We start from the raw sequence: 26,548 nt of genomic DNA on the forward strand, positions 1-26,548 counted from the left end.
CGAGGCTATTCTTTACTAAAAATTATTTCATCAAAAATGCAGTTTCCTGTCGATTTCTCTATGTAAATAAATAGTGAAATCAAGTTGCAACTAATGCCTGTACAGTGATTTAAAATCCAAGTCCCGATTTAGTTTAGTTACATTGCTTGAATTCCATTACAACCAAATTCCTGTTGCAATGAACAAAATTTGTGGTCCCTAGAAGATCAGTCCAACTTAATTTCATTGTATTTACTAAATAAAGTTACTAGTAATCCCCTCCCCCCTTGAACTTCAAAACAGTAACGTTGGTGACCACTCATAAAAAAAAATGAGCCCCGACTTTTAAAGAGCAATCAAAATTACAACACAAGACTAATTAACACAAAGTTCACACATTTATTAGCCATTCATTTACCGTCTATACATTTATTTTTTTACAGCCTCTTCTTCTTTCTGGAAAGCTTGCAATAATTCAGCTTTCTTTTGCTGTTGTCTTTCTTCTCGTCGTCGACGAGCTTCACGCACCTTTTGACGCCTGGCCTCGGCTTGATCCAGAAGCATTTTGGAACGAGATTTCTCAGCCTTCTTACGATGAATAAACTCCATCAACACTCTCTTGTTTTTGAACACATTGCCCTTAGCCTTCATGTACAACTCATGGTACCTGTAGAAATACAATATGCAAGATTAGTCAATTACACGTTTTCTAAATTGGTCCCTGCAGAGTTTAATACACATTAACGTAGACCTTTAATACGTTTTTTTCATACAGTCCCTTTAAAAACGTATAAACGGTGCTTCAGTAAATATATATACAGGGTTCATACACTTGTGGTTAAAAAAAATCCCGGACTTTTCCAGGTCATTTTTTGGAAAATTCCAGGTTACTTGCATCATTCAAAATTAAATTTAAATAACAATATTTTCCAAAAAATTAAAATACTTTAAAGTAGCAATGCGGAAGAACTAAAATTTTACCCTTCGGTCAAAAAAATCTTGGAATTATTCTCCCTTTTTTTCTCATTTTTTTAAAAACGTTTTGTTCGAAATAGTATAGGGTCTGGTGGGGTAAAGTGGTCATAAAATCATAGGTTTTCAACTTTTGTGAATAATAGATAAAATAAATTCTTTAAACATTGAAACTTTTTTTGTTTTTATTTTACATTGCATCATTAAAGAACACAGTACATTGAGTTTTAGGAAAATAAACATTGATTTAAGTAGTTTTATAACACTTTCTTTTCCCTTTGTATTTATGACCACTTTACCCCATGGGGTGGGGGAAAAACAACCCTAATAATTATATATTTCTGTTATTTTTATAGTTACAAGTACATGCACAAGCATACGTGTGTATACACGAGTATATACGTGTCGTATAAACATTAGTAAACATGTTCATATATGAGTAGATACATGTGTGCATCAGATACATGCATGCACGTGCCTACTCAAGTATATTCATGTATACACGAGTATATAAGCATGTATACGTGATCACCTACAGGAATGCATACGTGTTTACACGAGTATATACGTGTCATGTGTACGAACGGGTATATATGCGTCTGAATGAATATCATATGCGTGTATGTACTAGTATATCGAGTACATACGTGCATACCTGAGTATATACGTGTACAGTAGACGTATACACGCATATATAAGTGTATATACACACAAAGGGGTATACACGAGTTAATTCGTGAATACATCTAGTGCGTGTTTGCACGTGTCTACTTACTGTAAAAACAATACATATTAAGTGAAATTACTATTTTAATTTATATTTTCCTTATACTTAACGTTTAAGTGGCATTAGAAGAACAATATTTGTTAAGCCTCGTATTATGACCACTTTACACTATCTTACTTAAATTGTTCTAAAAAATTATCTAAAAGAGATTCCGCTAACGGCTAATGAGTAAGAGTTCTTGAGTCATGTAGGAAGCTTCCCATAAGAGTTCTTGAGACATGTAGGAAGCTTCCTATGCAGTCAATCTGTTTATAATTCTAACAAACAAAATTTCCCAAGGAAGTTAAAAAAAAGGTGTTTAGATTTTAAAACTTTTCATATTCACACAAAATATTTCTTTTCACCAAATAAAATTTTGCCAGTCGTAAAATTTTGTATTCAAAATGTAGTTTCTAACTGCCCTACTCTATAATAAAATTTTCACATTCATTCAAACATTCATTTCCAATCTACAGCCATTTATTTCACGAATGACCACTTTATCCCACCAGACCCTATAACACAAAACATATTAAGCCAAATACAAATTCATTTTTCAGTATAAATATGATTAACTTGTTGCATTGATTGGTGTACCATATAATGCATAATAACAAAAATCAACATCTGCCAATCATAGACCAAAGTCAATAATCATTTTTTCCCCTTTGGTATATTAAAGAATACTTACATCGAAATTAAAATATTCAAATTTTAAAAATTAATAGTTTTTTGCACATTTTGTTATTTTCAATGGACTAATTACATTGAGATAAACATCCAATTCTGTTATTGAAAATTTACGTCTACTTGCAAAACGACCAAATATGGCAAAGTGAAGAATTTAAGAACAGGGGTGATTGTGACTCCATAAAAAAATACCTGAACTTTTTTTCCAAGAAGAAAAAGTGTTTTGATGGGCATACATATACACATTACATGTATACACACATTATTTATATACATAATTATTTGTTGGGGCTAAAACTCGAAGTTTTAATTGGACTTAATATGTCCATGTGCATGGAGAGAATTAAATTCTTTTAATTTTTCTCATTTCTAAAAATTTTTCAAAGAAGGTTTTATTTTCCTCCATTGTATCTGAATCCTTAACCATTTATTACATTCATTTTCTAAAAGTGCATAAATATTTCAGAATTAAATAAGTTTGGGGCAAAAGGGACAGAATGTATTATGATTACTGCGCAATAGGGCTAGTATCTACAACAGAGAAAAGCCATAGGCCATCATGGTGAATAAATATTTTAGCAATTTAATCTAATAATATAGTCATAGCAAGGATTTTCATGTGTTTGTGTCGGGAGGGGAGGGTGGGGGGAGGTCATGAAGCAGATTATACCACAGAAACTTTTGGAGAAATTTAGAAGAATGTAAGTTTTTTTTATTAGTGGGTGGCAATTCTTGAGGGAAAAATGGGCTTGGTAAAATTGAGGGGTGCCATCGCAGTCGGGGGAATGGGCAACCCTAGTTACATCATCTGCATATTAAGATATGCAACAGAGAAACGATATTAGACATCTTGAAAAGAAAATATTAAGGGGAAAAATATCAAGTAACGCTCTTTTCTCTTCTTATCTAGCCTTTATTCCATCTCTCACCCCAGCTGTTCTTCAAAAATTACCATAGAGATTGCAAAACATGACAGTAGCTTACGCTTTATACCAAACGAAACGTATTCAATTTGGACTTTCGGCGTTTCATTAAACATCAACCTAAATTTTGAAAAAGTGGGTTTTTCCGAAAATATAGGATGGTTCCGGTATTTGCGAAGATGAAGATACCGGAAATCAAGATGTAAATACCGGAAATCCGGTAAAATACGGGAACACAATCATCCCTGTTTAAGAAAATAAGTAGATTTTTGAATGTGTAGCATAAATAATTAATAATCCTTAAAAAACTACAATTAGGACAAAATGCTCAGTGTTTAGTACATAAGCATCTAAATCAATTAGAAGAGAAAAACGTTCTGAAGATAAAGTTTTGCATTTTTAAAGAAAATAATTAAATAAAAAAAAAAAATAAAAGAGAAAATTTTGCATTGTTTTCAATAGTTTGCATTGCTTTAAACTCCCAACGTCATTTTCGGAAGATTAGGCACAACAAAATCTTGTGTACTTTCATCTTGGGAATGACCAAATATGGCGGCTACGCCAAAAATTAATAAATAATTTTTGAATTTGTAGCATGAAAACAACTTAAAAATCTTTATGAAACTACGATTCAGTTGAAAAGTTTGTAGCAAATTTGCTTAAGGCAAATGAAGATAAAAGTAAGTTTTTTAAGAACAAAATTTTTCATTTCGAAAGAAAATTTTAAATTAAAAAAAGAAAAGGAAAAAAAAAACAATTATGCAGCACATTTTCTTGGAAACTTAGGCATTTAAGCATCATGTCTACTTCTATATTGTGAATGACCAAAAACAGTGGCTACGTTTCACAGGTAGCTAAATAGAATTTCCGATCAAAAAAATGATTTTCCCCGATCAACCCTTCCATCCTCAGGCTTGTGCTTCAAAGGCAGTAAATTGTCTTCCCCCTGTTGAGTTTGTGCATAATTCCTGTTCACCATAGGAATTTTTTCTTGGGAACTATTGCGAGCCAAAAATGGCGGGAGCGGAAATTTTCTTAGACCGTCACTTTTTCATTGCAGCATCATTTTGCCTCAAAAATTTTACAATTTTTTTCAGGAAACATCGATAAAACTGAAGAATAGATCTCATGTTATAAAATAACCTGCGGAAAATTCCCCGACTATTTTAACTATGTCATTATCCCTGACAATTCCAGGTTTTCCAGAGTGTGCGGACCCTGTATGTATATATATATCATGGGTGCAAGTTTGATGATGCGTTCAAGACCAAAAACATTTTAATTCCCCCTCCCCCCAACCATGCAGGCTTTAGGAAAATTTTATGTGTATAAATGTTGTAGATTTTAACTATACCAGTTTTGGAATTTGTTTGATTTGAATTCTAAGATTTTGACTTTTCTAACAACATAAACTTGATTCAAATTGTAATATTTAAGCGTTTTGATATCGTAATTCCAAAGACCTAAAAACTGCGAATAACGAGGGGTCTGGGGAGAGGGGTTCTCCTCCAGAATTTTTTTTAAAATTGAATATAAAAAACGCAATGGGAGGCCACTTTGGTAAAATTCAGGGAAAGGAAGGACTTTCTTATCAATTTTTTCAAACCGATAGTCCCAAAACCACAATATTGGGCGACCTTCAAAAATATTAGCGGAAGAGGGGGGGGGGACACTATGGACGTTCTCTGAAATTAAAGCTTTAAAAACAAAATTGTACTCCATCTTTCATAGCGTTTTTACGCTTTTTGAATGTATTATCGAAGGGATGGAGTTCAGGAACTCTCGTTTTCAGCAATAATTCGAAATTGAAGTTCCAAAAACACAATTCTAGACGGTGTTGGATAATTTTAGAGGTAAAAGCGTTTGCGGCTCAATTCAAGCGAATGTTAGATTGAAAGACATTGGAATTTAATGATTCCTCAAGTCTAAGAATATTTTGCCAGACACATGTCAAAAATGCAGGAACAATTATCCATCGGTGTTTTAAACCAGCTTTAAATTCTCCCTTGATTCTTTCCAAAATTCCCATGAGCAATTCTGCAGTCTGCAATGTAGTGAGTGAAACAGGGCAACCTAAAAAAAAGTCAAACAGAGCGAGTCTAAAAGCCACTCCTCCAAAAGCATGTTGCAAACAAAAGCCCATGGTAGAAAATAGAGAGAATGACGATGAAATTCATGGTTACAGAACGGTTCAGTAATTAAAGCATACTTATCAGACTCAATTTTTCATTTTTAAGTAAAAATTGAAAGAAAGTCATCGAATTTCTGTTCCGACCTCCGTCTCGGAAAAATTGCCTAAGATGGAAATCCGTCCCGAGAAGGAAGGTCTTCAACACATGATATAAGTAAGCAATTAACATCCTAAACTTTCATACTAACTGTTTACTATTAAATTTAAAATTAAGAGCTCATAATCATTTCTGAAAATTAAAAGTTGAGCTAAACCATGAGACAGCCTGAGGCTGGAGCTTCCATGAGTTGGAACTTGACATATAGAGTAATTTTGTCAATACATTTTGGTTTATAAATCAGGGATGAGAGTGGTCAGAGAGCAAAAAAGAGGAAATCCAAAAAAATTTCGTAAAAGAGATGATATACAAAACCGCATTAAAATAGAACCTGGAAGCCATGATATTCAAAAATTCAATAAAAAATGCCCAATTTAAGTTTTAAAGGTAACACATACTTAATTAAGTATAAGTCATAATTTTTTACAGTTTGCTGCATTGTACTATTTTTTGCAAGTGTTTATTAATGAATAAATATAAATTTTGAAAAAGAAGCAACAATTTTTAACACAAGGTTTTGAACAAAGGGTTGGGGGAGTCAGGTCAATCTTGGCTTACACATTTGTTTCATTAAAATCATTTGCGTTTATAGTGTTCAACGAGTGAGAATATACTATTTTAATATTAGGTCTGTTTGTAAAGTAAAAATTTACAACGGAGAGAAAAATCTAAAATTTTTATGTGGTAGAACATGCTTTTCATAGTAAGAATTGAAAATAAAAAAATAAAAAATATTATTGAAATGAACAAAATAAGCAGATATAAGGTGGCAGTGAAAAACCACCCAACATTAAAAATATTTGAAATACTTGCAGGATGCAAAAAGATTGAAATTTTAAACGCGACATGCAAATTTCGGCGCAGCATGTGGTGACATCGCTGGCGTGATTCCAAAACATACGTTCGTGGCAGACATCGCAGAGGACGAAGATTCAAGGCGAAAAAATAGAACAAGTAAGAAATTGAAAACCGAAAATTTTAAAAAATCATATTTTTTTTCCGATTTTTGAGAAAAATAAGGCTTGAAAGAGGCAAAAAAAGGAGGAAAGGTTTTAAAAGACAACAGAGAAAGCCGGAATTCCGGCAAAAGCCGGAAAAATCTCATCCCTGACTGAAAAAAGGAAAGAAAAGTTTTTCACCTTTTAAAGACAAAAATTAAGGTAGTGCTATCCCCAACTCAAATCCGTGTAGCAGTAACATGTCCCTGTTTTACCAAAAAAGTAATGAAGGTCTAGTAAGTGCTTATTATTTTGAAAGCTAGCCTCTTCCTAAAAGATATGCAGCTACCAATAGACATTTCTTGACTTAATAAACGTAATATTGGATTGAGTAGACTCTGATGCAAATGGATTAAAATTTTCTAGTAGACGAGGCAAAATGATTTGTGTTCAACCTTTCAATTATATGAACTCACAATATAAAGTATACGAAGGGAATCCAAGCAATCAAATCACATAGCAATTAAATAAAAACCTAACCTGTAAAATTTTGTTAAAATAGACATTTTAGAGCAGACATTTCACTAGAAAATTCCACCCTAGTTTAAATGAAAGAGTTCCTATGATTTGCAGATGCGAGAATGCTGTGTAAAATATATTTTATTTAGAAGTAATTGGTTATTAAAGCAAAATTAACCAGCCGAAACATTGGTGGCAAATCCTGCCTTGGCTACAGTCGGCAACTTTTTTGGGGGTATTTTTAATTTAGATCTCAAGAAAAGAATTTCAATGCATCAGTACTATAAGTATTCACCTATAGAGACCGTACTCCGACTGAATGTTGTTTATTTTACAAGCTTGCATGTTCTTTCTCACTGCCTGCCTGTATGTTGGTTATTTTACGATGCTTGAATGCTCCTCTTACGCGTTTTAGGCCATGTAATAAAAGCAAGAATACAGTAAATTAGGAAGCCATTTGCACAAGATTAGAGCGTTTGCTCCTTTGTCTTGACTCTTTGTTTTTCAAGTAATTAGCGTACTATAATCATTTCAAGAAGAAATCATTGTATTTTAGATTATATTTCAGATTAATTTTGATTATTTCTTCAAAGTAATTACTTTTCACGTTTTTAGTTTAGTTGCTCAAATGGTATATTAAATTCAAACTTTATTTTTTTACATCGTATTATACACCGACTCCAATTATACGAAACATTTTTTTTTCTTCAGGCCCATTTTAGAACCTGCAGATTATAGGATGCCTGGAATTGTCATGGAAAACAACATAGTTAAAAATGTCTGAGAAATTCAAATTTTGCCCCCCCCCCCCCAATTTCTTTTTTTCCAATTTTTTCTCAGGGAATTTGTACCTTGAGTTCTAATCTTCGTTTTTATTGATGTTTCCTGAAAAAAAAATATATAAAAGTTTTGAGGCAAAATGAAGCTGGCAGTAAAATAAAAAAAGACCGCAGACGCCATTTTTGCCCCTCAATAGTTCCATAGAAAAAAATTCCTACGGTGAACAGGAATTATGCACAAATTTAACGGGAGAAGAACATTTTCCTGCATCTAAAGCACAAGCCTGCGGATGGTAGGGTCAATTGGGAAAATCTTTTTTTTAATTGAAAAGTCTTTTCAGCTACGAATGAAATGTAGTCGCCATTTTTGGTCATTTATATGATGGAAGTAGACACGATGCTTAAATGCCTAAGTTTCCAAAAACAAAGCAGAATTGGATGTTTCCTTTAACTGCAAACTAATGGAAAAAAAAAAAAAAACACGAAATGTGCTGCAACTTGTTTTTTCTTAAATTTATTTTAAATTTGTAATTTTTTTGAGAAATGAAAAATTTTGTTCTTAACACTTAACCTCATTGCCTTGGACGCAAATGTGCTAAAAACTTTTCAACTGAATTCTAGTTTCACGAAGATTTACTATTTTTAAATTGTGTTCACGCTACAAATTCAAAAAATTATTTCGTAATTTTTGTCCTCGCCGACATATTTGGTCATTCCCAAGATGGCAGTACACAAGACTTTTTAAGAGCCTAAGTTTCCGAAAATGGCATTGGATGTTTATTGCAGTGCAAACTATTGATAACGAAAAATGTGCCTTTTTTCCCGGGTAATTCGTAATTATTTTCTGGAAAAATGCAAAATTTTATCTTCAGAACATTTTTTTTTATTCTAATTGATCTAGACGCTTATGTGCTAAAAACTGACTATTTTGTCTTAATTGTAGTTTTTTAAGGATTAATTATTGATCTTTTTCTAAAACAGTTTTATGTCTTGCTTTAAATCTTGTTCTGAAAGTATGAAAATATTTAGCAAATTTTGGCTCTTTTAAAAGTGAAAAAAAAAAAAAAAAAAAACCCATCATATTGTATGGTTTTTTACATAAACAGGGGTAGAAGTGATCGACTTGTCGCATATAGGACATTTTCCACAAGAAATATAGGACAAATATAGGACACATTATATGAATGGTTTCGCTATGAAAAAATGAATAATACATATATATGATTTAGTTATTCTTACCAATGATTTTGTTTAAAAAAAACCCCTCAAACAAAATTATAACTTACACCTGAAATGACTTTCCTGTAGTTGAAAGAATAATTTTTGAAAAAAGTGTTCTTTATAGACAAAAAAAAATGAACAAAGTAAAATCTTATTGATAATTAATACAGCAACTCACACGTTTTGCAGGGATAGAAGTGTCACAAACATAGTTTATATTAATAAATAAAAACCGTCTTTGTGTTGAGAACTAACAGGAAATAACCAATGCTTTGTAGCACAAATATACAGATATTTTGTGCTATAAAATTCCACAAAAAGAAAAGATTGCAAAAAAAATATTAGAACATTTCGATCAGAAAATGCACTAACACAAAAATATACCAGCGAAACTGAAAACGAAAACCCGCTGGAAAACAAAACAAACGGCTGTTGCCAAATGCAAAATTGTAAAACCAACTTCAGATCACCCACTACAGTGACGTCATATTACTGTAGCCAATGAGAGAAGATGCTTGTTGCAGGATTTAGTCAGTTGCGTTTTTTAATTTGAAATTCGTTTGCATTCGTACTTTCGACGAAAAATCCGTAGTCAGATAGTTTATTTACTGTTGTTTTAAAGAAATAAATTGGATAAAAAACAGGAATATAGGACATTTTCCAAAAATATAGGAAATATAGGACGATTTTGATGCTTTTTTTGAAAATATAGGAAATATAGGATATATAGGACCACTTCGACCCCTGCATAAACCCTCGAAGGTCTTTCTGATTCTATTTGTTTCCCAATTAACTCAAACAGCCTTTATTCTGAAAAAATCGTCAAAATAGGAAGACAAATTATTTAATTTAAAACTTGAAAAGGCAACTTGTTTTGACCCCCCCCCCCTGTGCGCACCGTTTTATCATTCCTTTGCCATAATCAATGTTCCATGTTGTTCCATAAATCCTGTATTTCATTAAAAATCCTATACATCATTAAAAATAGAAAGAAAAAACTATATTGCTATATTTATATAAACTATATCTTATATTTCTGCTGTGACGTGGACGCTAATACTCGCAATCGATTAGGAATACGTTCTATTGAAAATCGTTTAAACAACGGGGGCTAGTTTCTATTTATTCGAATAACTGTTGTAATTTTTTAATCTTCAATCGCATCAGATTAAAATATAAGCCAAATAGCCAGTCCTTTGATTGTTTTCCCTTCATATTCATCCTAACATAGAGATGCTGCGTATGGAACATAGTCGCCATGTTTGGTCATACCCTTAGTTCAAATAATGCAAAAAGAATGTTTTTTTTTTGGAAATATATTCTTGGTAAATGCCAAATTGTATATTACCAGAGGAGATTTGTAGTTAATTATTTTTATGCCAAAAAAAAAAAAAAAAAACACACACACAATAATCTTAATTATTGAAAAAATTCAAATCATATGTTTATCCAATAGTTTTTCGATTCCCTTTGTGCTAATTTTCTTTCAGTTAATTCTTTTCATTAAACTAGTTACCTGAAAAGTGCATGTTGATTTTTACTACCATGGCGTTTGCAATGATTTACAAAAAGATTTTAAAGGAAATTGTTGTTTTTATGGGTAATACTTTTTTTTTCACTGTGGGACCATGGTACTGTGTACGCTACTTGATTTTTGGCTTAATGATTTTTTTCTTATGAAACTTTAAAATGGGTGGAATGAACCATTTGCTTCAGGAACTCCCAACCTTCACCCTATTCCTCTTATATTTCCATGATTAATAATTTATATTTATTGTTAGCATTCCTTTAGCATCACTTTCATAATATTTGTTTCAAAAAATACAAATCGAAATCACCCATTCTTGTACTACAGCGCTGTTTTCGAAACACGGTAAAACTGGTGGCCACGAAGCTTTTTGAGCCTAGTGGCCATTGACCACTTTCTGAACCTTGAGATCTATGAAAGACCACTTTTATTACGAAGAAATTTTGCTCTGCCTCTCTACTAATGACTGCGCAGACAACATAGGTTTGCTTTTCAAATTTTTAAATTCGTTACTTAGTACATGGCATGCTAAAGAAAGAGTTACCTCAAAACACATCAATGACCTAAAATAGACTGGTCACCATTGTTCAAAGTATACAATTAAATGCAAGTTCTTTAAGTCATATGAAAAATTGAAACAAAGAAGTAAGTTAATCATTGTTTTTTTTCAACTACTGTTCAGCTTTCAAGGACCATGCAAAAAACTTAACAGGTACTCACAAATGCCTATCAATCTTTTTAGCTTCTCTGTATTTTTTTAACAATCTCCTAAGAACCCTCATACGCCGAATCCAAACAACTTTTTTCGGCATTCGAGCATTGGCTGTTCCTTTCCTTTTTCCAGGACCACAGTGACGTCCTTTCCTTCTAGCCTCCTTGTTTTTACGTACTCTGGCCCGTGAATGCACAGCTACTGGCTTGCGAATAATAAGACCATCCTTGATAAGCTTACGAATGTTTTGCCCTAAAAAAAGAAAAAATAGATATAGGTAAATTTTTAATTCGAGGTTTTTCATATCCAATCCCTCAATCAAAGTTTATCCCTTTTACTTTTGAATTAAATAAATCATAAGAGTTATGAGATGTAATAAAAAATAACCCATCATGGTATGGTTGGGGGCAAATTGCCATTTTTTATCAAAGAGCATACTTGCCAACCTCCGAAGGAAAAAAAAAACAGGAGATTCCATTACAGATATATGTTTGATTCACCAATGCCATATCTTCACAATATAGGTAATTATTAAATTATGCTTTTAAATAACATGAATACGAAATTTAAAGTGAAATAGGGATTTTTCACAAATGTAAGCAAATTGATAGCAGTAAGAAAAATATAGCGCAAAGGAAAAACCAAATAATAAGGAGTGAACTTGCTTAAAGTTTTGTACTTTCCCCAGTCTATACCAAAAAAGTAGCTACAAAAATTTAATTACTAAAAAAAAAAAAAAATCAATACATAATGAAAATAAAATAAGTATAAGGTAGCACATGTTAAAATAACTACAAACTTTTGAAATATTTTCTTCCAAAAATTTTTTAGTTATCAATTGGAAAAATTTGTATTCCGACATTGGTCGACTAGAAAAGGGCGCCATCTATTGAGAACTATTTGATGAATGACTGAAAAAATGAGAACTCGTGAGATGGAAGCAAAACACAAGAGTCTCCTGTTAAAAACAGTAGAGTTGGCCGGTATGAAAGAGTCACATTTTTAATGCTTTGTAGGAGAGTGTAAAAACGTTTGTTTAATGCATAAAGGTTGGGACTTGTGCCGATAAAACATTGGTAAATAAATGAAAGGGTTTTAACTTTTTATTTTTTAAACAGTTATGTTATAATGGCTAAATGCTGAACAGGATTCTACATGCAGTGCAGTGATAATCTGAAAATAACTCTTTAGGCATGTTAGTACGGCTCTAAAGTAGAGTGAATGGGAGAGAAATGTATAAAACCTATACAAAATTCTATATACAAAGTTAAATAACCATTCTGTTCATAAAACCATGAAACTAGTAACTAAAAAATATAAGTGTACACTTAAAAAACTATTCTTGTTTGTCTTTACCATATAAATTTAACCCATTCTTTGCCCCGGCCGATACAGGATCGGCTGTGCAGTTTGTGTTAATACTGCCCCGGCCGATTCAGGCTTGTCGCAAGAAAATGGTTCCTAACTGCTTTCGACAAACCTGTGTCGTCACGGCGTTTCCAGCAGTTTTTGCTTCGGCCGAATATGTGTCGGCGGTCCTTCAAGGGGCAGAACCCTGTTATTGCGCTTCTCTGTTGGGTTCTGGTGCGTTTAGTGGAGCGGTAATCAAGCTCTTTTCCTTAGACAAAAGGGATGTAACTTATAGTATTTCACTAAACTTGTTGTAATTTATTTTATTTTACTAAGATATTAATAGCCTATAATCACGTATAGGTCATTCCAAAATTAATGCAACATTTGGTGTCCACGACTTTAAGTTGTAACCTTTTCCCAAATTTTATTCCAAAGTTAAATGTAAACATTAAAAATGATAGGTCAGACATATTTTTCTTTAATACATTATTAAAATTTTAGAAAAAGTACATTATTTACTTTTTAAATGGGGTTATTGAAATTGAGTCCTATAAAAAAGCCATGTCCCAACAGCACTTCTTTAAATTAAACCTTATTTTTTTCATGTTATTAGTGTTTTAAAAATATTTTTTTTCTTTTCAACTCTTTGTAAACTTGATATTATACTAACATGTTTTTAAGATAAAATTTCAAATTTAATTTATGGAGGAAAATCTTGTGTTACTGCCTCCTTATTCTTATTATAATTATTATTATAATAAGAATTTGTTACTTAAATATTGGCAACAATAGCTATACATGCACTTCTACAAGTTATTATTCATGTTTAGTAGCCATTTTTTTTCACATGTGCTTTTTTGAAGAATTCCAGGTGAGGAAAAGAGAACTTTAGAGGTAGGTGTCTTTTTTATGTGTCCCCTGTGTTACTATTAAATTTTATTAATGTTTAATTATTTTTTAGTTTAATCCATGTTAAAACTTTGAGGTTGAGTTAAAAGAAAGAAAATCATATACTTTTGCATTGTTTCCATGAAAACTTTGTTACAAGGGGAACTTTTAATACAATTTTGTCCCCTGTGTTACCATGATCTTGGTAACACAGGAGACAACAAAGTAACATAGGGGACTTAATTGTTTCTAAGCTTGTTTTGTAGTTAAATTTTAAAAGAAAAAATTATTTAGGTTGAAAAAACATTCAGTATTTATTTTTAATTATATGAATATTATGTATGTTTAATAGAGTTCAATTAAAAACTTTTCTTTGGTTATATCCAAATTTTGTCAGAGATTGTGATAAAAAAAACAAAGGAGGGCTAAAAGGAACGTTTTTCTTCTCTTAGACTCTATTTTAGTTTCTGTAGTAAGAAGTTTAAATCTTTTTTTTTTTTTAAAGTTATCATTAAATGAATTCAGTTTTGGTACTTAAAAATATTTTTAATGGAAAAGAACACTAGTTTTTTTTTTTCGTTTGTTTGTTTAAATTTCAAGAAGTGTAGTTTTTAAAATAAGCAGCAGGTTTTTAATTTAATGTATCTGTCTTAAAGCCTTTCTTAACCTACAATAATGAAATTTTTAGTAAATTTGCCCTTTTTTGTTGCAGATAATGGCATTAACAGCTGCTGAAAAGCAGCGTCGTTATAGAGAACGAAGGAAAATAAATAAAAGTAAGGAAGAAAAGTAGAAACAAAAAGCACGTCATGCAACAAAACGGTTAAAGTCTGATATGTCTGCTAGGGAACTTCGATTAAATAGAAGAAAATGGCGTACAAATAAGGCCAAACAAAGGAGGGGGAAAAAGCTTGAATCTACATTAATATTTTCACCAGATGAAGACATAAATAAGCACAGTTGCACTGGTAGGAAGAAAATTAGACAAAACAGAACAAAGCTTTATAAGGATAATTTACATCTTAAAATAGAAAATAAAAAATTAACACAAAAGATAGGAAAATTAAGGAAACAAGTATATAGAAAGAGCATACAGGGGTCTGTCAAGGATTTTTCACAGGGTCCGTTTTTTGGGAAAAATCAAATAATTTTGTGAAAAATGAATTAATTTTGTGAAAAATCAAATAATTTTGCAAAAAAAAAAAAATTTTTTTTGTTAAAACGAAATTTTAGAATGTAGAGATGGCACAAACTGCATCAATTAAACTTAAAGTTGAGAGTTTTCCTCTTCTATGTCGAGAAAATCATTCTGGAGTGGTCTGATATTTGGCGGGGGGGGGGGGGGGCATCGCTCTCTCAAATATCAATATTTATCTACCATTCTACATTACGTTAAATTATACTAGAAATATTTCGGTACAATATTTAAAATAATTGTAACAAAAAATAAATTAAAAACTTCCACCGTCCTAATTAACTGATCCAAATAAGTTCTTAAGATTACAGGGGTCTGTCCAGGATTTTTCACAGGGTCCGTTTTTTGTGAAAAATCAAAAATTTTCGCAATTTTTTTTTTTTTTTTTTTTTTGTTAAAACGAAATTTTAGAATTTAGAGATGGCACAAACTGCATCAATTAAACCTAAAGTTGAGTGTTTTCCTCTTCTACGTCGAAAAAATCATTCTAGATTTTTTTTCTGATATTTGGCGGGGGGGGGGGGGGGGGGCATTGCTCTTTCAAGTATCAATATTTATCTACCATTCTACATTATGTTAAATTATACTAGATATATTTCTGTACAGTACTTAAAATAATTGTAACAAAAATAAATAAAATAAAATTCAGAATAGGGTTCAGCATCAACTTTTTGACCCAAGACACTATTAAAAAGCACAGAATTTCATTTAAAACTTATCAATTCCGTGATTTTAACAAAAATAAAAAGATATTTCAATTGTTTACCTCTTAACAAAGCGTAATAATCATCAAAAATTCGAAAAATTGGATTCCCATAGCGGATGCAAAGAGATCGCAATTCTCAAAGTGAAGGCATCAAAAGTATAAAAACGGCTTGTAAAAGAAATATTTTTGATAAAATTATTTTTAAATTGCATTTTAGAGTCCTATGATAAGCGTATCATTAATATCTGTGGACACAGTTAAAGCAAAAATAAAATTAAACCTTAGATTCAGCATTTTAATTTTTGACTCATAAAAGAAAATGGAATTTTGTTTTAAAAACTTGAAATGAGAGTTCTAACAGAAATAAAAAGACTTTTCCTTTATTTGCATCCTAATAAAGCGATGTTACCTTGAAAAAAGAACAAAATATGATTCTCATATCGGATGTTAAAAGATTGCAAATTTCAAAATGTAGACATCTAAAGAAAAAAGAAACGGTAATTAAAAGAGTTTATTTAAAGTTAATTATCCTTGTTAGCATCGAAAAATCAAAATTCATATAATTTTCTCCCAAAATAACAATTAAACAGCGCACCACACCCACCGTAAAAACGCAAATATTGACAAGCTGGTAAAATGATTGGAATATTTTCTAATCAATTATAAAGGTCATTATTAGAGGTTCAACGCCAGACGCTAAGTGGTGATAATTTTGAAGTTGGTAACCCTATCTGAAGCGATCATATTTTTTCCCCCACCCTTACTATCCCTTTGCAGTTCTAAGTTCATTTTGCAGATATATATTATTGTTTATTAAATCATGAGAGGGGAGAAAAGTGCTTACCAATGCCTTTTCAGAAAAGCTTACTACAGGACCACTGCTAATTAGCTGTGATAAAACAAAGAACCATTATATTTATTTGGCAGTTAGAATTATTTATCGCTTGAAGGAGCATCACAAGAGTGCCGATTTTTTTTTTTTCAAAATTAGCCGGATTTTGAAAAAAATATCAATACATATATTAAATAACAATATTATATTAAAAATTAAATATATTATATTAAAAATCAATATATTATAATCTCATCCCTCTAATTTGACTTAAAAAAAGGTTCCAAAAATTATCGGTTTATACACTGAAATATGCGTTATTTTACTTTCAGATTTGCTCTTTCAATAAACAATTTGTGAAAGATCCGATCTTGTTTATCAGAATTTTGTGAAGGGTCCGTTTTGTTTGATCGGATTTTTGTGAAGGGTCCGTTTTGGTTGATCGGATTTTTGTGAAGGGTCAGTTAACGGACCCAAATATCCTCTGGCCAGACCCCTGGCATACCAGATAAAAATAAAAAAGGGGTTTTGAGTCCTCGTGCAAAAACTAAACAGTTTATGAGAGCAAATTTCCCTGGGAAAAACTCGCATGCAACTCAAAGTTTCAAAGCAACTCCTTAAATATAACTGTTTAACTTATTCAATGACAAAACAATATAAAAATTTGCAGGAAAGAAAGAAGAAATCACTCTTTAAAAAAATTGTAACAGGCAAAGTGATTAAAAAGTACCGTATTATGAGAGAAATCGGTTTTGAAGCCATAGGTTTGAAATCTAGGATTCAAAGAGCTATTGAGAGAGAGAAACGGACCATAGAAAATGGAAGTGTTCAAGATTTCTTTTTAAGAGATGATGTAAGCAGAGCAACAGTCGGCAAAAAAGAAACCGTTACAAAACATTCAGAAAAAAAACAAAAGAGGTAGCTACTTACTTGACACCATGAAAAATGTACATAAAAAATTTCTTAACGAAGGTGGAAGATGCTCTTATTCTTTTGCTGCAAGACGCCTATTTTATGTGGTAGCCCCCTCTATTAAGACCCGAAATACGTTTTGTGTAAATTACATTCCAATATTAAATACAAAGTAAATGCTCTTACGAAATGAAAATTTTGAAAACAGATAATTATAATAGCTTAATAGAGTTGACTATGCAGCTCAAACTCAAAAGACTGCATGTATAGGGAATGCCCATCATGTGACAAAAAATGTGTTCCTTTAAACATTATAAATTCTGACACTCTAGTTGAATGGTATGAGTGGGTTTACCAAAATGAGTGCTACGAAAAAATAAGAAAACTATAACTGTGAAAAAAGTTACGAAAGAAAAGATGACTACTCCAATTTCTGTGTTGGTGGACAAATTCCAAGCTGAAATAGTTGATTTCAAGAAACATGTCCATAACATTCGAGATCAGTATAAAGCTTATAGAAGTTGTATTGACAATCTGCAAAATATAATGGAGCTACTTTGCATATAGATTTCAGTGAGAATTATAATTTAAAATTAGCTGAAGAAATTCAAGCACATCATTACGAAGCGTCTCAAAATCGGATAACTTTGCACACTGGATTATTACATTGTGGTAGTGCAAAACAAGCACTATCTTTTTGTACTGTATCCTCCTGCAACAAACATGATCCTAGTGCAATTTGGGCTCATTTAGCACCCATCATGAAAATGATTAAAGAAATTGAGCCCAATATTGATACTGTACATATTTTTTCCGATGCTCCCCCACTCAATATAAACAAAAAAATAATTTTTATTTATTCAGTAAGAAAATTTTCAAATTTGGATTCAAACGAGGAGCATGGCCCTTTTTCGAATCAGGACATGGTAAAGGTGCCGCTGATGGCATAGGCAGAACACTTAAGAAAATAGCTGATCGAATAACCTCATGCAGCACAGATATATCTGATGTGTACAGATTCATTCATTTTCTGAGCAAGGCAACGAAAATAAAATTATACGTTGTTACGGAAGAAGAAATTGAAGCTGCTCTCCAAACGCTTCCTAAAAATATTCTTGTTCTCAAAGGAACAAGGCGTTTACATCAACTAATTGTTGAAACAGAAGAATTTCTTCATTATAAGGGATCTCAGTTGCTTCTGTGGGATAGAAAGAAACCGAGGATTTCGCAGTTGCTATGGCCCTAAAAAATTCGTTTTGCGTGTGACTCAAGGAAAAGTCAGAAACAATTTGGGATTGCCGCAAACATCACATCAGAACCCTACTAAAAAAAAAATAATAAAGTTATCTGATGTCTATTCTTCAAGTAGTAGCAATGATTCTTCCGAGGGTAGTGATGCTGAGTCGAACACTTCAACTAATTCTTCTACTACTGTTGAACCAAAACATATAGAAGAACCGTCTGTGAAGAGGATCACAACGGGGACGTATTTGTTAATTCGAGTAATTGGAGGGCGAATAAGTCATGTTATAAATACATAGGAATTGCCCAAAGTGATGTAGAGGAAGATGGGGAAATTTAAGTTATGTTCCTAAGGTCAACTGACGACAGTGGGAAAAACTTTATAGTGAAAGAAAATGACATATCGTATATCAATTTTGATGATGTTTTAGGCATTCTTAAAAATCCAACTTTGAAGATGAACGGGAATAGATTGTATTATGAATTTAATGTACCCATTGATGTATATGAAAAATAAATTGATAGTTCGATTAAAACCCCACTTTTCAGAGTGTTGCATTCAATATGTCCACTTGGTTACTTTGATGTCTCCCGTGATACCGAATGTCCCCTCTGTTACCAACATGTTTTTTTTTAATCTGGACAAAAGGGAATTTTTTTTTTTGAAAATCAAATTGAAACATGTGCAATAACTTATTAGTCCAAGTGAATATTAATATATTTTTACTGTATTGATGTGCTTTTTACTGAGCTGCAAAAGTTTTACATTGGGAAAATACAATAAAGGTAACACAGGGGACATAAAAATCCCATTTAAAGAGGAAAAATATTTCACAAACAAAAAATTATAAGGCAGAGTAATAGTGCATTTATATCAAAGTCTTAGAACCTTAGAGATAGTTCTTGACTTTCATACGAAAGCATGAAAAGAATTATTTAATAATGGTAACACAGGAGACATTTTTCAGATTACATGGTTACATTTCTAAGTTTTATGACTTAATATTTTTTAAAAAGTGTGCGGCCAATATTCAAACTGTACTCATGTATATATTTACAAACCTCTCAAACATTATTTTGATTCTATTTAAAAAAATTTTTTTTTTCTTTTTTCAATTCTTGAAAGGGACCTTTATTTTTGGAATGACCCATAATGCTTCAAATAATCAGGCACTTAATTTTTATCTTTTCATGGAAGCTTTGTTTCTTAGCATTCTGGCATTTGAATTCCTGATGAATTAAGTGTGAAAATATTTCCTTACACATTTAACAATATTTCTATGTCTGAATAAAGCAAATAAACAAAAATTTTTTTCTTGTTATCAAAAATTCACCTTCTTACACAAGCATCCTTCACTAAATTGTTCATAATCCTCAAATTTTATAATTTATTTTACACAATATTTTTTTTAATTATCTTACTCATCTTAATTTTGTACGAGTACGGATTTTTTTTTAAAACTATAACGTGTTTACCACGCTTTTTATTTATTTGTATACTATTATTATTATTTATAATTTATTTATTTTTAAATTGTGATATTTTCAAACTTAAATTTTAACTTTTTATATTCGCGGCATCCTTTGATGGATTTTTAGTGATACAATTTTGAATATTTTTAATTTCACAAACAAAAATTATGACGACCGCATTGATTATACGTAATAGTTGACCATGCAAAACATAAAATATATACTACAGTACAAATGAAATGATAATATCTTGAGTTCTTTTCACTTTACTCATATGAAACGAAACATTCCTTTTCTCCCTTTCTTTTTTAGATTTTATTTATTGTTTTAAAATAGCTCCAATGTTTTAATTGCACCTTTTATGAGATTTTAAAAATAGAAATAAAATATTTGGTTTCTTTTCAATAATCAAGTTGCCTTAATTAGTAAATAATCCTATGAAACTAAAATGTATCCAAATATGTTTTAAAAAAAGAAATTTTCCGACTCTATTTCAAGCAAGATTTTCTTTTTTTTTCTTCTGAAGAAATACAAGCAGTAAAGCTTGCTTTGAAATTCCTTTCTGATTCAAACTGTTTTGTTGTAAGAAAATAATGTGGAAGGGTTGACCACAAGACACCAAGGGGGACACCTCTTTAGGGAATCCACCCAGGCAGTCTCTGTTATTCCTCTCTCAGCTGGGGGCTTTTAGTTGCATGCACAAAAGTATCCTTTAGAGAAATAGGGGATTAGCCGCAAGTTTTGATCTTTTGTAATCATTTATCTTTAAAATACTTCCCACGCTTGAGTAACTGATATCTGGACACTCAGAAGGGATTTAAGTCATCGCAATTACGATAAAAGAACTGAAAAGCAAAGAGATCTCTGTGCTTATTGGTCATTTTGAAGAGTCACAATGTATCAAAAGGCACCGAAGAATGCTTTTTATCCTCTTAGAAAATCATTCCCACAGTAAAAGCGTTTTTGTCCATTCTCACCAGCGTTTTGTCCATTCGCCCTTGCTCACAGGTTGGATTGATCAGTCAATTGTTTGAAGAATGTTTTGTTGAGCCCTTTTGAAAGATAGATCATCTTACATTTAACAGTTTTGATTTCTTAAGTGCATAAAAAGAAAAAAAATGGTATACTGGGATAAAAGCAAAAAGAAATAAATCAACAAAATAATTAGTGTTATGAAAATAATTGCTTTTCGCACTATCCTCTATTGTTTATTATTTTCCCGTTATGTACTGTACAAATTTAATGAATATTTCAGCACATATTAGCAACCTTTTATTTTATTGCACTATTTAATTCAGTGCCAAAAAACTAATAAAGTGAAACGATTTTCGAATGCAAGCTGAACAGCAAAAACAACATTAAAATCCCGATAGCAAAATAAGGAGAAAAGCGCTATTACAACATAGCAAAAAGCAACTCCGTTCGTTATCTGCGGCATGCGGGTTAAGGGGTTTCGGGCTGATTATGGAATAGGTTAAGTAAAGAAAAAAGACAGTGAATGGAATGTAACAATGCTTAAATGTTTAATTTTTTTTAAATAAATGGGCAGAATGATAATTAATGGAACAAAGGTTGAATGAATGATTACTAAGTTTCAATAAATTAGCTTCAAAAGTTGCCTTTTAGTGTCAACAGTGCATTTAAGTATCGAGTCACATTCTTTAGTAAATTCATGTTTCTAAACCAGATATTTATATTAAAAAAATATATTAATTTGAATTTTTGGCATCTTGAATTCAAATCATATTTTTCGCAATCACCAGCGGGTGTGTTTGTGTAGGCGCATGTGTGTGTATGTATGCATGTGGCATATGCAGTGCTGTGTGTAGGCGAATACGTGTGTATGTCTGTCTGCAGGCATGAGTGTGTGTATAGGAGTGTGTTTGTGCGCAGGCATGAGTGTGTAGGATATGGATGCAACCTGGAGACTGTTATCGCAAGAGGAGCAGCATCGTGTGGCCGGTCGACGCGACGGTGGTGCTGGCTTCTAATGCTCCTTTAGCTACTGTTCATTTCTCTTTGTCCAAGACATTTTTCCATGACTTGAAATAAATTTCCATGACTTTCAATGAAAATTCCAATTTTCCATGACTTTTCCAGGTCTAAAAAATTTTTTCCCCATTACTTTCCAGGATTTCCATGACCCATACAAACCCTGTAAATAAATCTACATTTTGAAAAAGAGACAACAATTTCTAATTCCTGAGTCCTTGAACAAAGGGTTGAAAGAGCCAGATCTTAGCTGCATCAATCAACAGTGTCAACATTTTTTAGAGAAAAATACATTTTTATCATTAAAAAATTTGAGTTCATAGTGTTGAACATAAATTTTGAAATTAGGTCTGTTTGTGAAGTAAAAATTTACAGCGGAGAGAAAAATCTAAAATTATTTTATGTGGTAGAACATACTTTTCATAGTAAGAATTGAAAATAAATATGTATATAAACTGGTTATTTTTTTCCTTGCATTGGAACCAAAATTCATTGAGAAAAACTTCCTAATATGATTTCAGAATCAAAAGAACAACTTGCAGCTGCCTCATTTAATCTTGAAATCTCAAAACTTTTAATAGGCTGTAAAGCCTAAACCATTTGAGATTCACCATAAATATTTTTTACACTTCATAAATACACAAAAAAGTAACCATGCTAAGTTTCAATAAATTCGAGTTTGTGGGTGCTAAGCTACATTTTGATTGACTTTTGCATTTTTTCTAAAATAAATTAAAGATATAAAAATATTATTGAACTGAATAAAATAAGCAGATATGTTAGCATATAGTAAAAACCACCCAACATTAAAAATAATTGAAACACTTTCAGGATGCAAAAAGATTGAAATCTCAAGCGAGGCATGCAATCTCCGGCGCAGCATGTGTTTGACGTCGTTGGCATGATTCCAAAATACACGTTTTTGGCAGATATCGCGGATGATGAAGATTCGAGGAGAAAAAATAGAACAAAGAAATCAAGGACCGAAAATTTTTAAAAAATCGCATTTTTTTCCGATTTTTGAGAAAAAGAAAGCCTTAAAAAGGCAAAAAAGGAAGAAAGGTTTTAAAAACCAACAGAAAGCCGGAATTCCAGCAAAAGCTAGAAAAAATCTCATGCCTGTCATAAGCATATTTTTAGCAGTTTCTATTCTAGATACTTCCTCTGAATGAAAACTTTCTTTTTCTTCTATTTTTCATTTTCTTGTTTTTTTAATTCATTATGTTTTTCACTTTCAACTCTTAGCCTTTCTTAAGACATCTTTGTCAATACGACCTGTTTTTGCCAACACTTGTTTAAGTTGTTTTAAATAACTCATGCAGGTAGTCGTGAAATCTGAAGGTCTTGTTGAAATTGCTGACAATATTGTACTTTCCAAATCTTTATAATGCGACGAAATCGTCCTTTGTGACGTATACTTTTTGGATTGAAACAAGGATGTGTTCCAAGAATAAGGTACATTAGAAAAATTGATAGCATCTGATTGCAATCAAATACAAAATGTGATGACCAGCAACAGGCTGTACCCAACATATTCTGAGGAAATTGTTATTTCGTGCGCAAGCGAACACAAATACTAAAATGAGTATACCATTGGCTTATTTTTATTTATTATGATGGAGTGAAGTTGAATTAATATTCATTTAAAAGAAAATATGCCGTATCTTTTAAAACAACATGCTGGAATAAGCCTAACCATATGTACATATTTTCAAAATATGAGATTAAAATAGAAATTTTTTTTTTCTTCCCTGTAAGTTGAAGCTATGACACAGTAATAAGAATTCCTCAAAAATCAGGAGCTGGAGATAGAAGTTTAAGCAGACAACATGCATCTTGAATTTATCTACTTCAATTTAAAGTGTTACCACTCACTAAAAAATAATTTATTTAAAATATATATTTTGTGAAACAGAATTCAGAAAAGTTAAGTATAATGTCCAATTAAAAAAAAAAAAGCAAATTTAATTTAAAATAACTTGTTTTTCAAGTCATATTTTGACTACCCATTTTATACTTGACCCTACGACTTAAAATTCTTACATTACAAAAATTTTATGAATATAAAATATTTATAATATTTTATTATATTAGTTGCATATTAATACAACATAAAAATATAGTACAAAGCTTTCTAGTTAATAATAAATGAACAATATTATGATTAATATAATTTTTATATTGAAAATACCTTAGTTGAAAAAATATCGAAAATATCAAAATATATTTTGAAAATAAATATTGGATATGTATTATGATATATATATATCGGCGAACCATGATAAAGATGCATACTTGCCAACCTTCAAAGAAAGAAAAACAGGAGATTCCATTAGAGGTATGTAGGCGATTCACCAGCGACATATCTTTGCAACAGAATTATTAAATTATGCTTTTAAATAACATGAATACTAAATTTGAAGTGTAATGGGAATTTTTCACAGATGTAAGCTAATTGGTAGCAGCAAGAAAAATATACTGCAAAGGAAAAACCAAAAAGTGAATTTGCTTAAAGTTTCATACATTCCCCAATCTATCAAAAAAGTAGCTACAAAAATTTACCTATTAAAATTCGAAAAAAAAAATCAATATATAATTTAAATAAAGTATAAATTAAGTAGGTATAGGGTAGCTCATGTTAAAATAACTTCAAACTTCCAAAATAATTGAAAGATTTCCAAGATCCAAAAGGATTGAAATCTGCTGCAATTTTCGGCAAAGCATGTGTTGGTCCAAAAAATTAATTTTAACAAAATGAGGTATTAATTGGAAAAATTCTTATTCCTTGACATTGGTAGACAAGAAAAGGGCGCCATCTATTGACAAGAAAGTGAAACTGTTTAATGATTGACTGAAAAGTGCAAAAACGGGAGAAAATCGTAAAAAACAGAAAAACGGGAGATGAAAGCAAAAAACAGGAGTCTCCCGTTAAAAACAGTAGAGTTGGCAAGTATGAAGATGTATCAAATTTTTTATTTAAATACCTACGGTTGACGAGAAAAGTTGTAAGTGATACTTTGGTATACAGCAAAAGTAAATTATCTTACCAATATTAATGTTCTCATGAAAGATATGATAATGCATATTAAAAAATATTCAAACAAAAAAAGCATTTGAATTAAAATAAGAAAATTCTGGAGACAATTCCGCTGAGCGGAAATAACCTATTCAGAAAAAAGTTTCTCCGTAACCTCAATCCACCCCCCCCCCAAACAAGAAAATTCTCAAGAGTTTCGAATAAAGAACTGGAGGGAAAAAAAAGAAGAGTACATACTTGAGTTTGCATTAGCTATCTCACTCATTTCATTCGGATCAAGCCAAACTTTCCTCTTTCCACATTTTAGCACTGCGGCAGCAAGCCGCTTTTGCAATCTTAAAATGCTGTAAAATAAGTTTTATTTTAAATATTGCAGGTAAAAATAACAAGACATATAAATATTAATGGCTAATAAATTATCATGGATAATAAGTACAAAAAAAAAACTCAAGATGCATTCATTTCTCTAAATAACAAGATGAAAATTGCATATCGTAAATATTTCTTTTGTTGGCGTTAATGTTTCGGTACCTCGGGCCAGGAACACAATTAAAGATTAGTTGGTGAGAAGGGAACTCAAACAAGAATTCGCTGAACACTAAATACAGTTACTTCCTGATTACCATTAGGTGACCAATAATACAAAAATCTTGACAGTGAGGCTGTAGATTTTTTTTCCTGAAGGAATTTTAAATGGACTAGGTGTCAACACGATGCAAAAATAATAAGAACATAACACATTAAAATTTTCATCTTGAATTCATTAGAAAATATTTCAGTGCACAATTTTTCTTACTTCAAAAAGGAAATCAGTCAATACTCTTAAAAAACTAGGATTTGTTTTAATAGGAATGATGTGAACAAATATTAAGAAAATATTTGATTTAAGGTTCTTGTCATTTTGGTTTTACTACAAAATTTCTAAGTGTACGAACACTTTTGGCAGCTACTGTACTGCACAGCAAGTGAATGCTTGTGTCTATACGAGGTTCGCCGATATGCATCAGATAAGATATATCACAATATATATCAGATATTTATTTTGAAAATATCACGATATTTTGATATTTTTCCAACTATGGTACTTTCAATATAGAAAGTATATGGGCAGTTCTCAAAAGGTGGGAACAAAAAGTTAACTTTGAGCAATTTCAAAAATTTTCGAATTTGATATCAATTTTGCTTTTATTCTATAGTATGCATACCTAGAACACAATATATGAACATGAAAAGACAGCAGGCATTTGTAAAAATTGTTAATTAGCAAATTAAATTAGCAGTCTGTAGGTAACAGATTTTGGACATTGTTGTCCTGTAGGTAACGGATTTTGGACATCATAATGTAAGTTTCACCATTTTTGACAACTGTTAATCTGATTTTTACTTTCTTCTATATCTAATATATAGAAGAAAGTATTGGATTCGTGCAAATTTTCGAATTTCGAATTTTGACGGATTCGTACGTTTTGAGGTGTGCCGAGTCCATTTCGACCATTTTTGGAAAATGTCTGTCTGTCTGTGTGTGTGTGTGTGTGTATGTATGTATGTGTGTGTGTATGTATGTGTGTCACGTCTGTGTGTGACCTGTTTTTTGTGGCCGCTC

At 31.3% G+C, this 26,548-nt stretch overlaps 1 protein-coding gene across 1 annotated transcript; it reads right to left on the bottom strand.

Moving 5' to 3' along the window:
• Nucleotides 1-358: 358 nt before the first annotated feature.
• LOC129221314 (60S ribosomal protein L19-like) lies at nt 359-25,286 on the bottom strand. The gene is made up of 3 exons (XM_054855778.1): nt 25,183-25,286; nt 11,324-11,567; nt 359-646 (listed from the first exon to the last, which is right to left on the bottom strand). The coding sequence occupies exons 1-3, from the start codon at nt 25,208-25,210 to the stop codon at nt 409-411; spliced, it is 510 nt and encodes a 169-aa protein (XP_054711753.1). The 5' UTR covers nt 25,211-25,286; the 3' UTR covers nt 359-408.
• Nucleotides 25,287-26,548: the final 1,262 nt, after the last annotated feature.

This window comes from Uloborus diversus, chromosome 1 (assembly GCF_026930045.1).
Source record: "Uloborus diversus isolate 005 chromosome 1, Udiv.v.3.1, whole genome shotgun sequence".
In the NCBI taxonomy this organism is placed as follows: Eukaryota; Metazoa; Arthropoda; class Arachnida; order Araneae; family Uloboridae; genus Uloborus; species Uloborus diversus.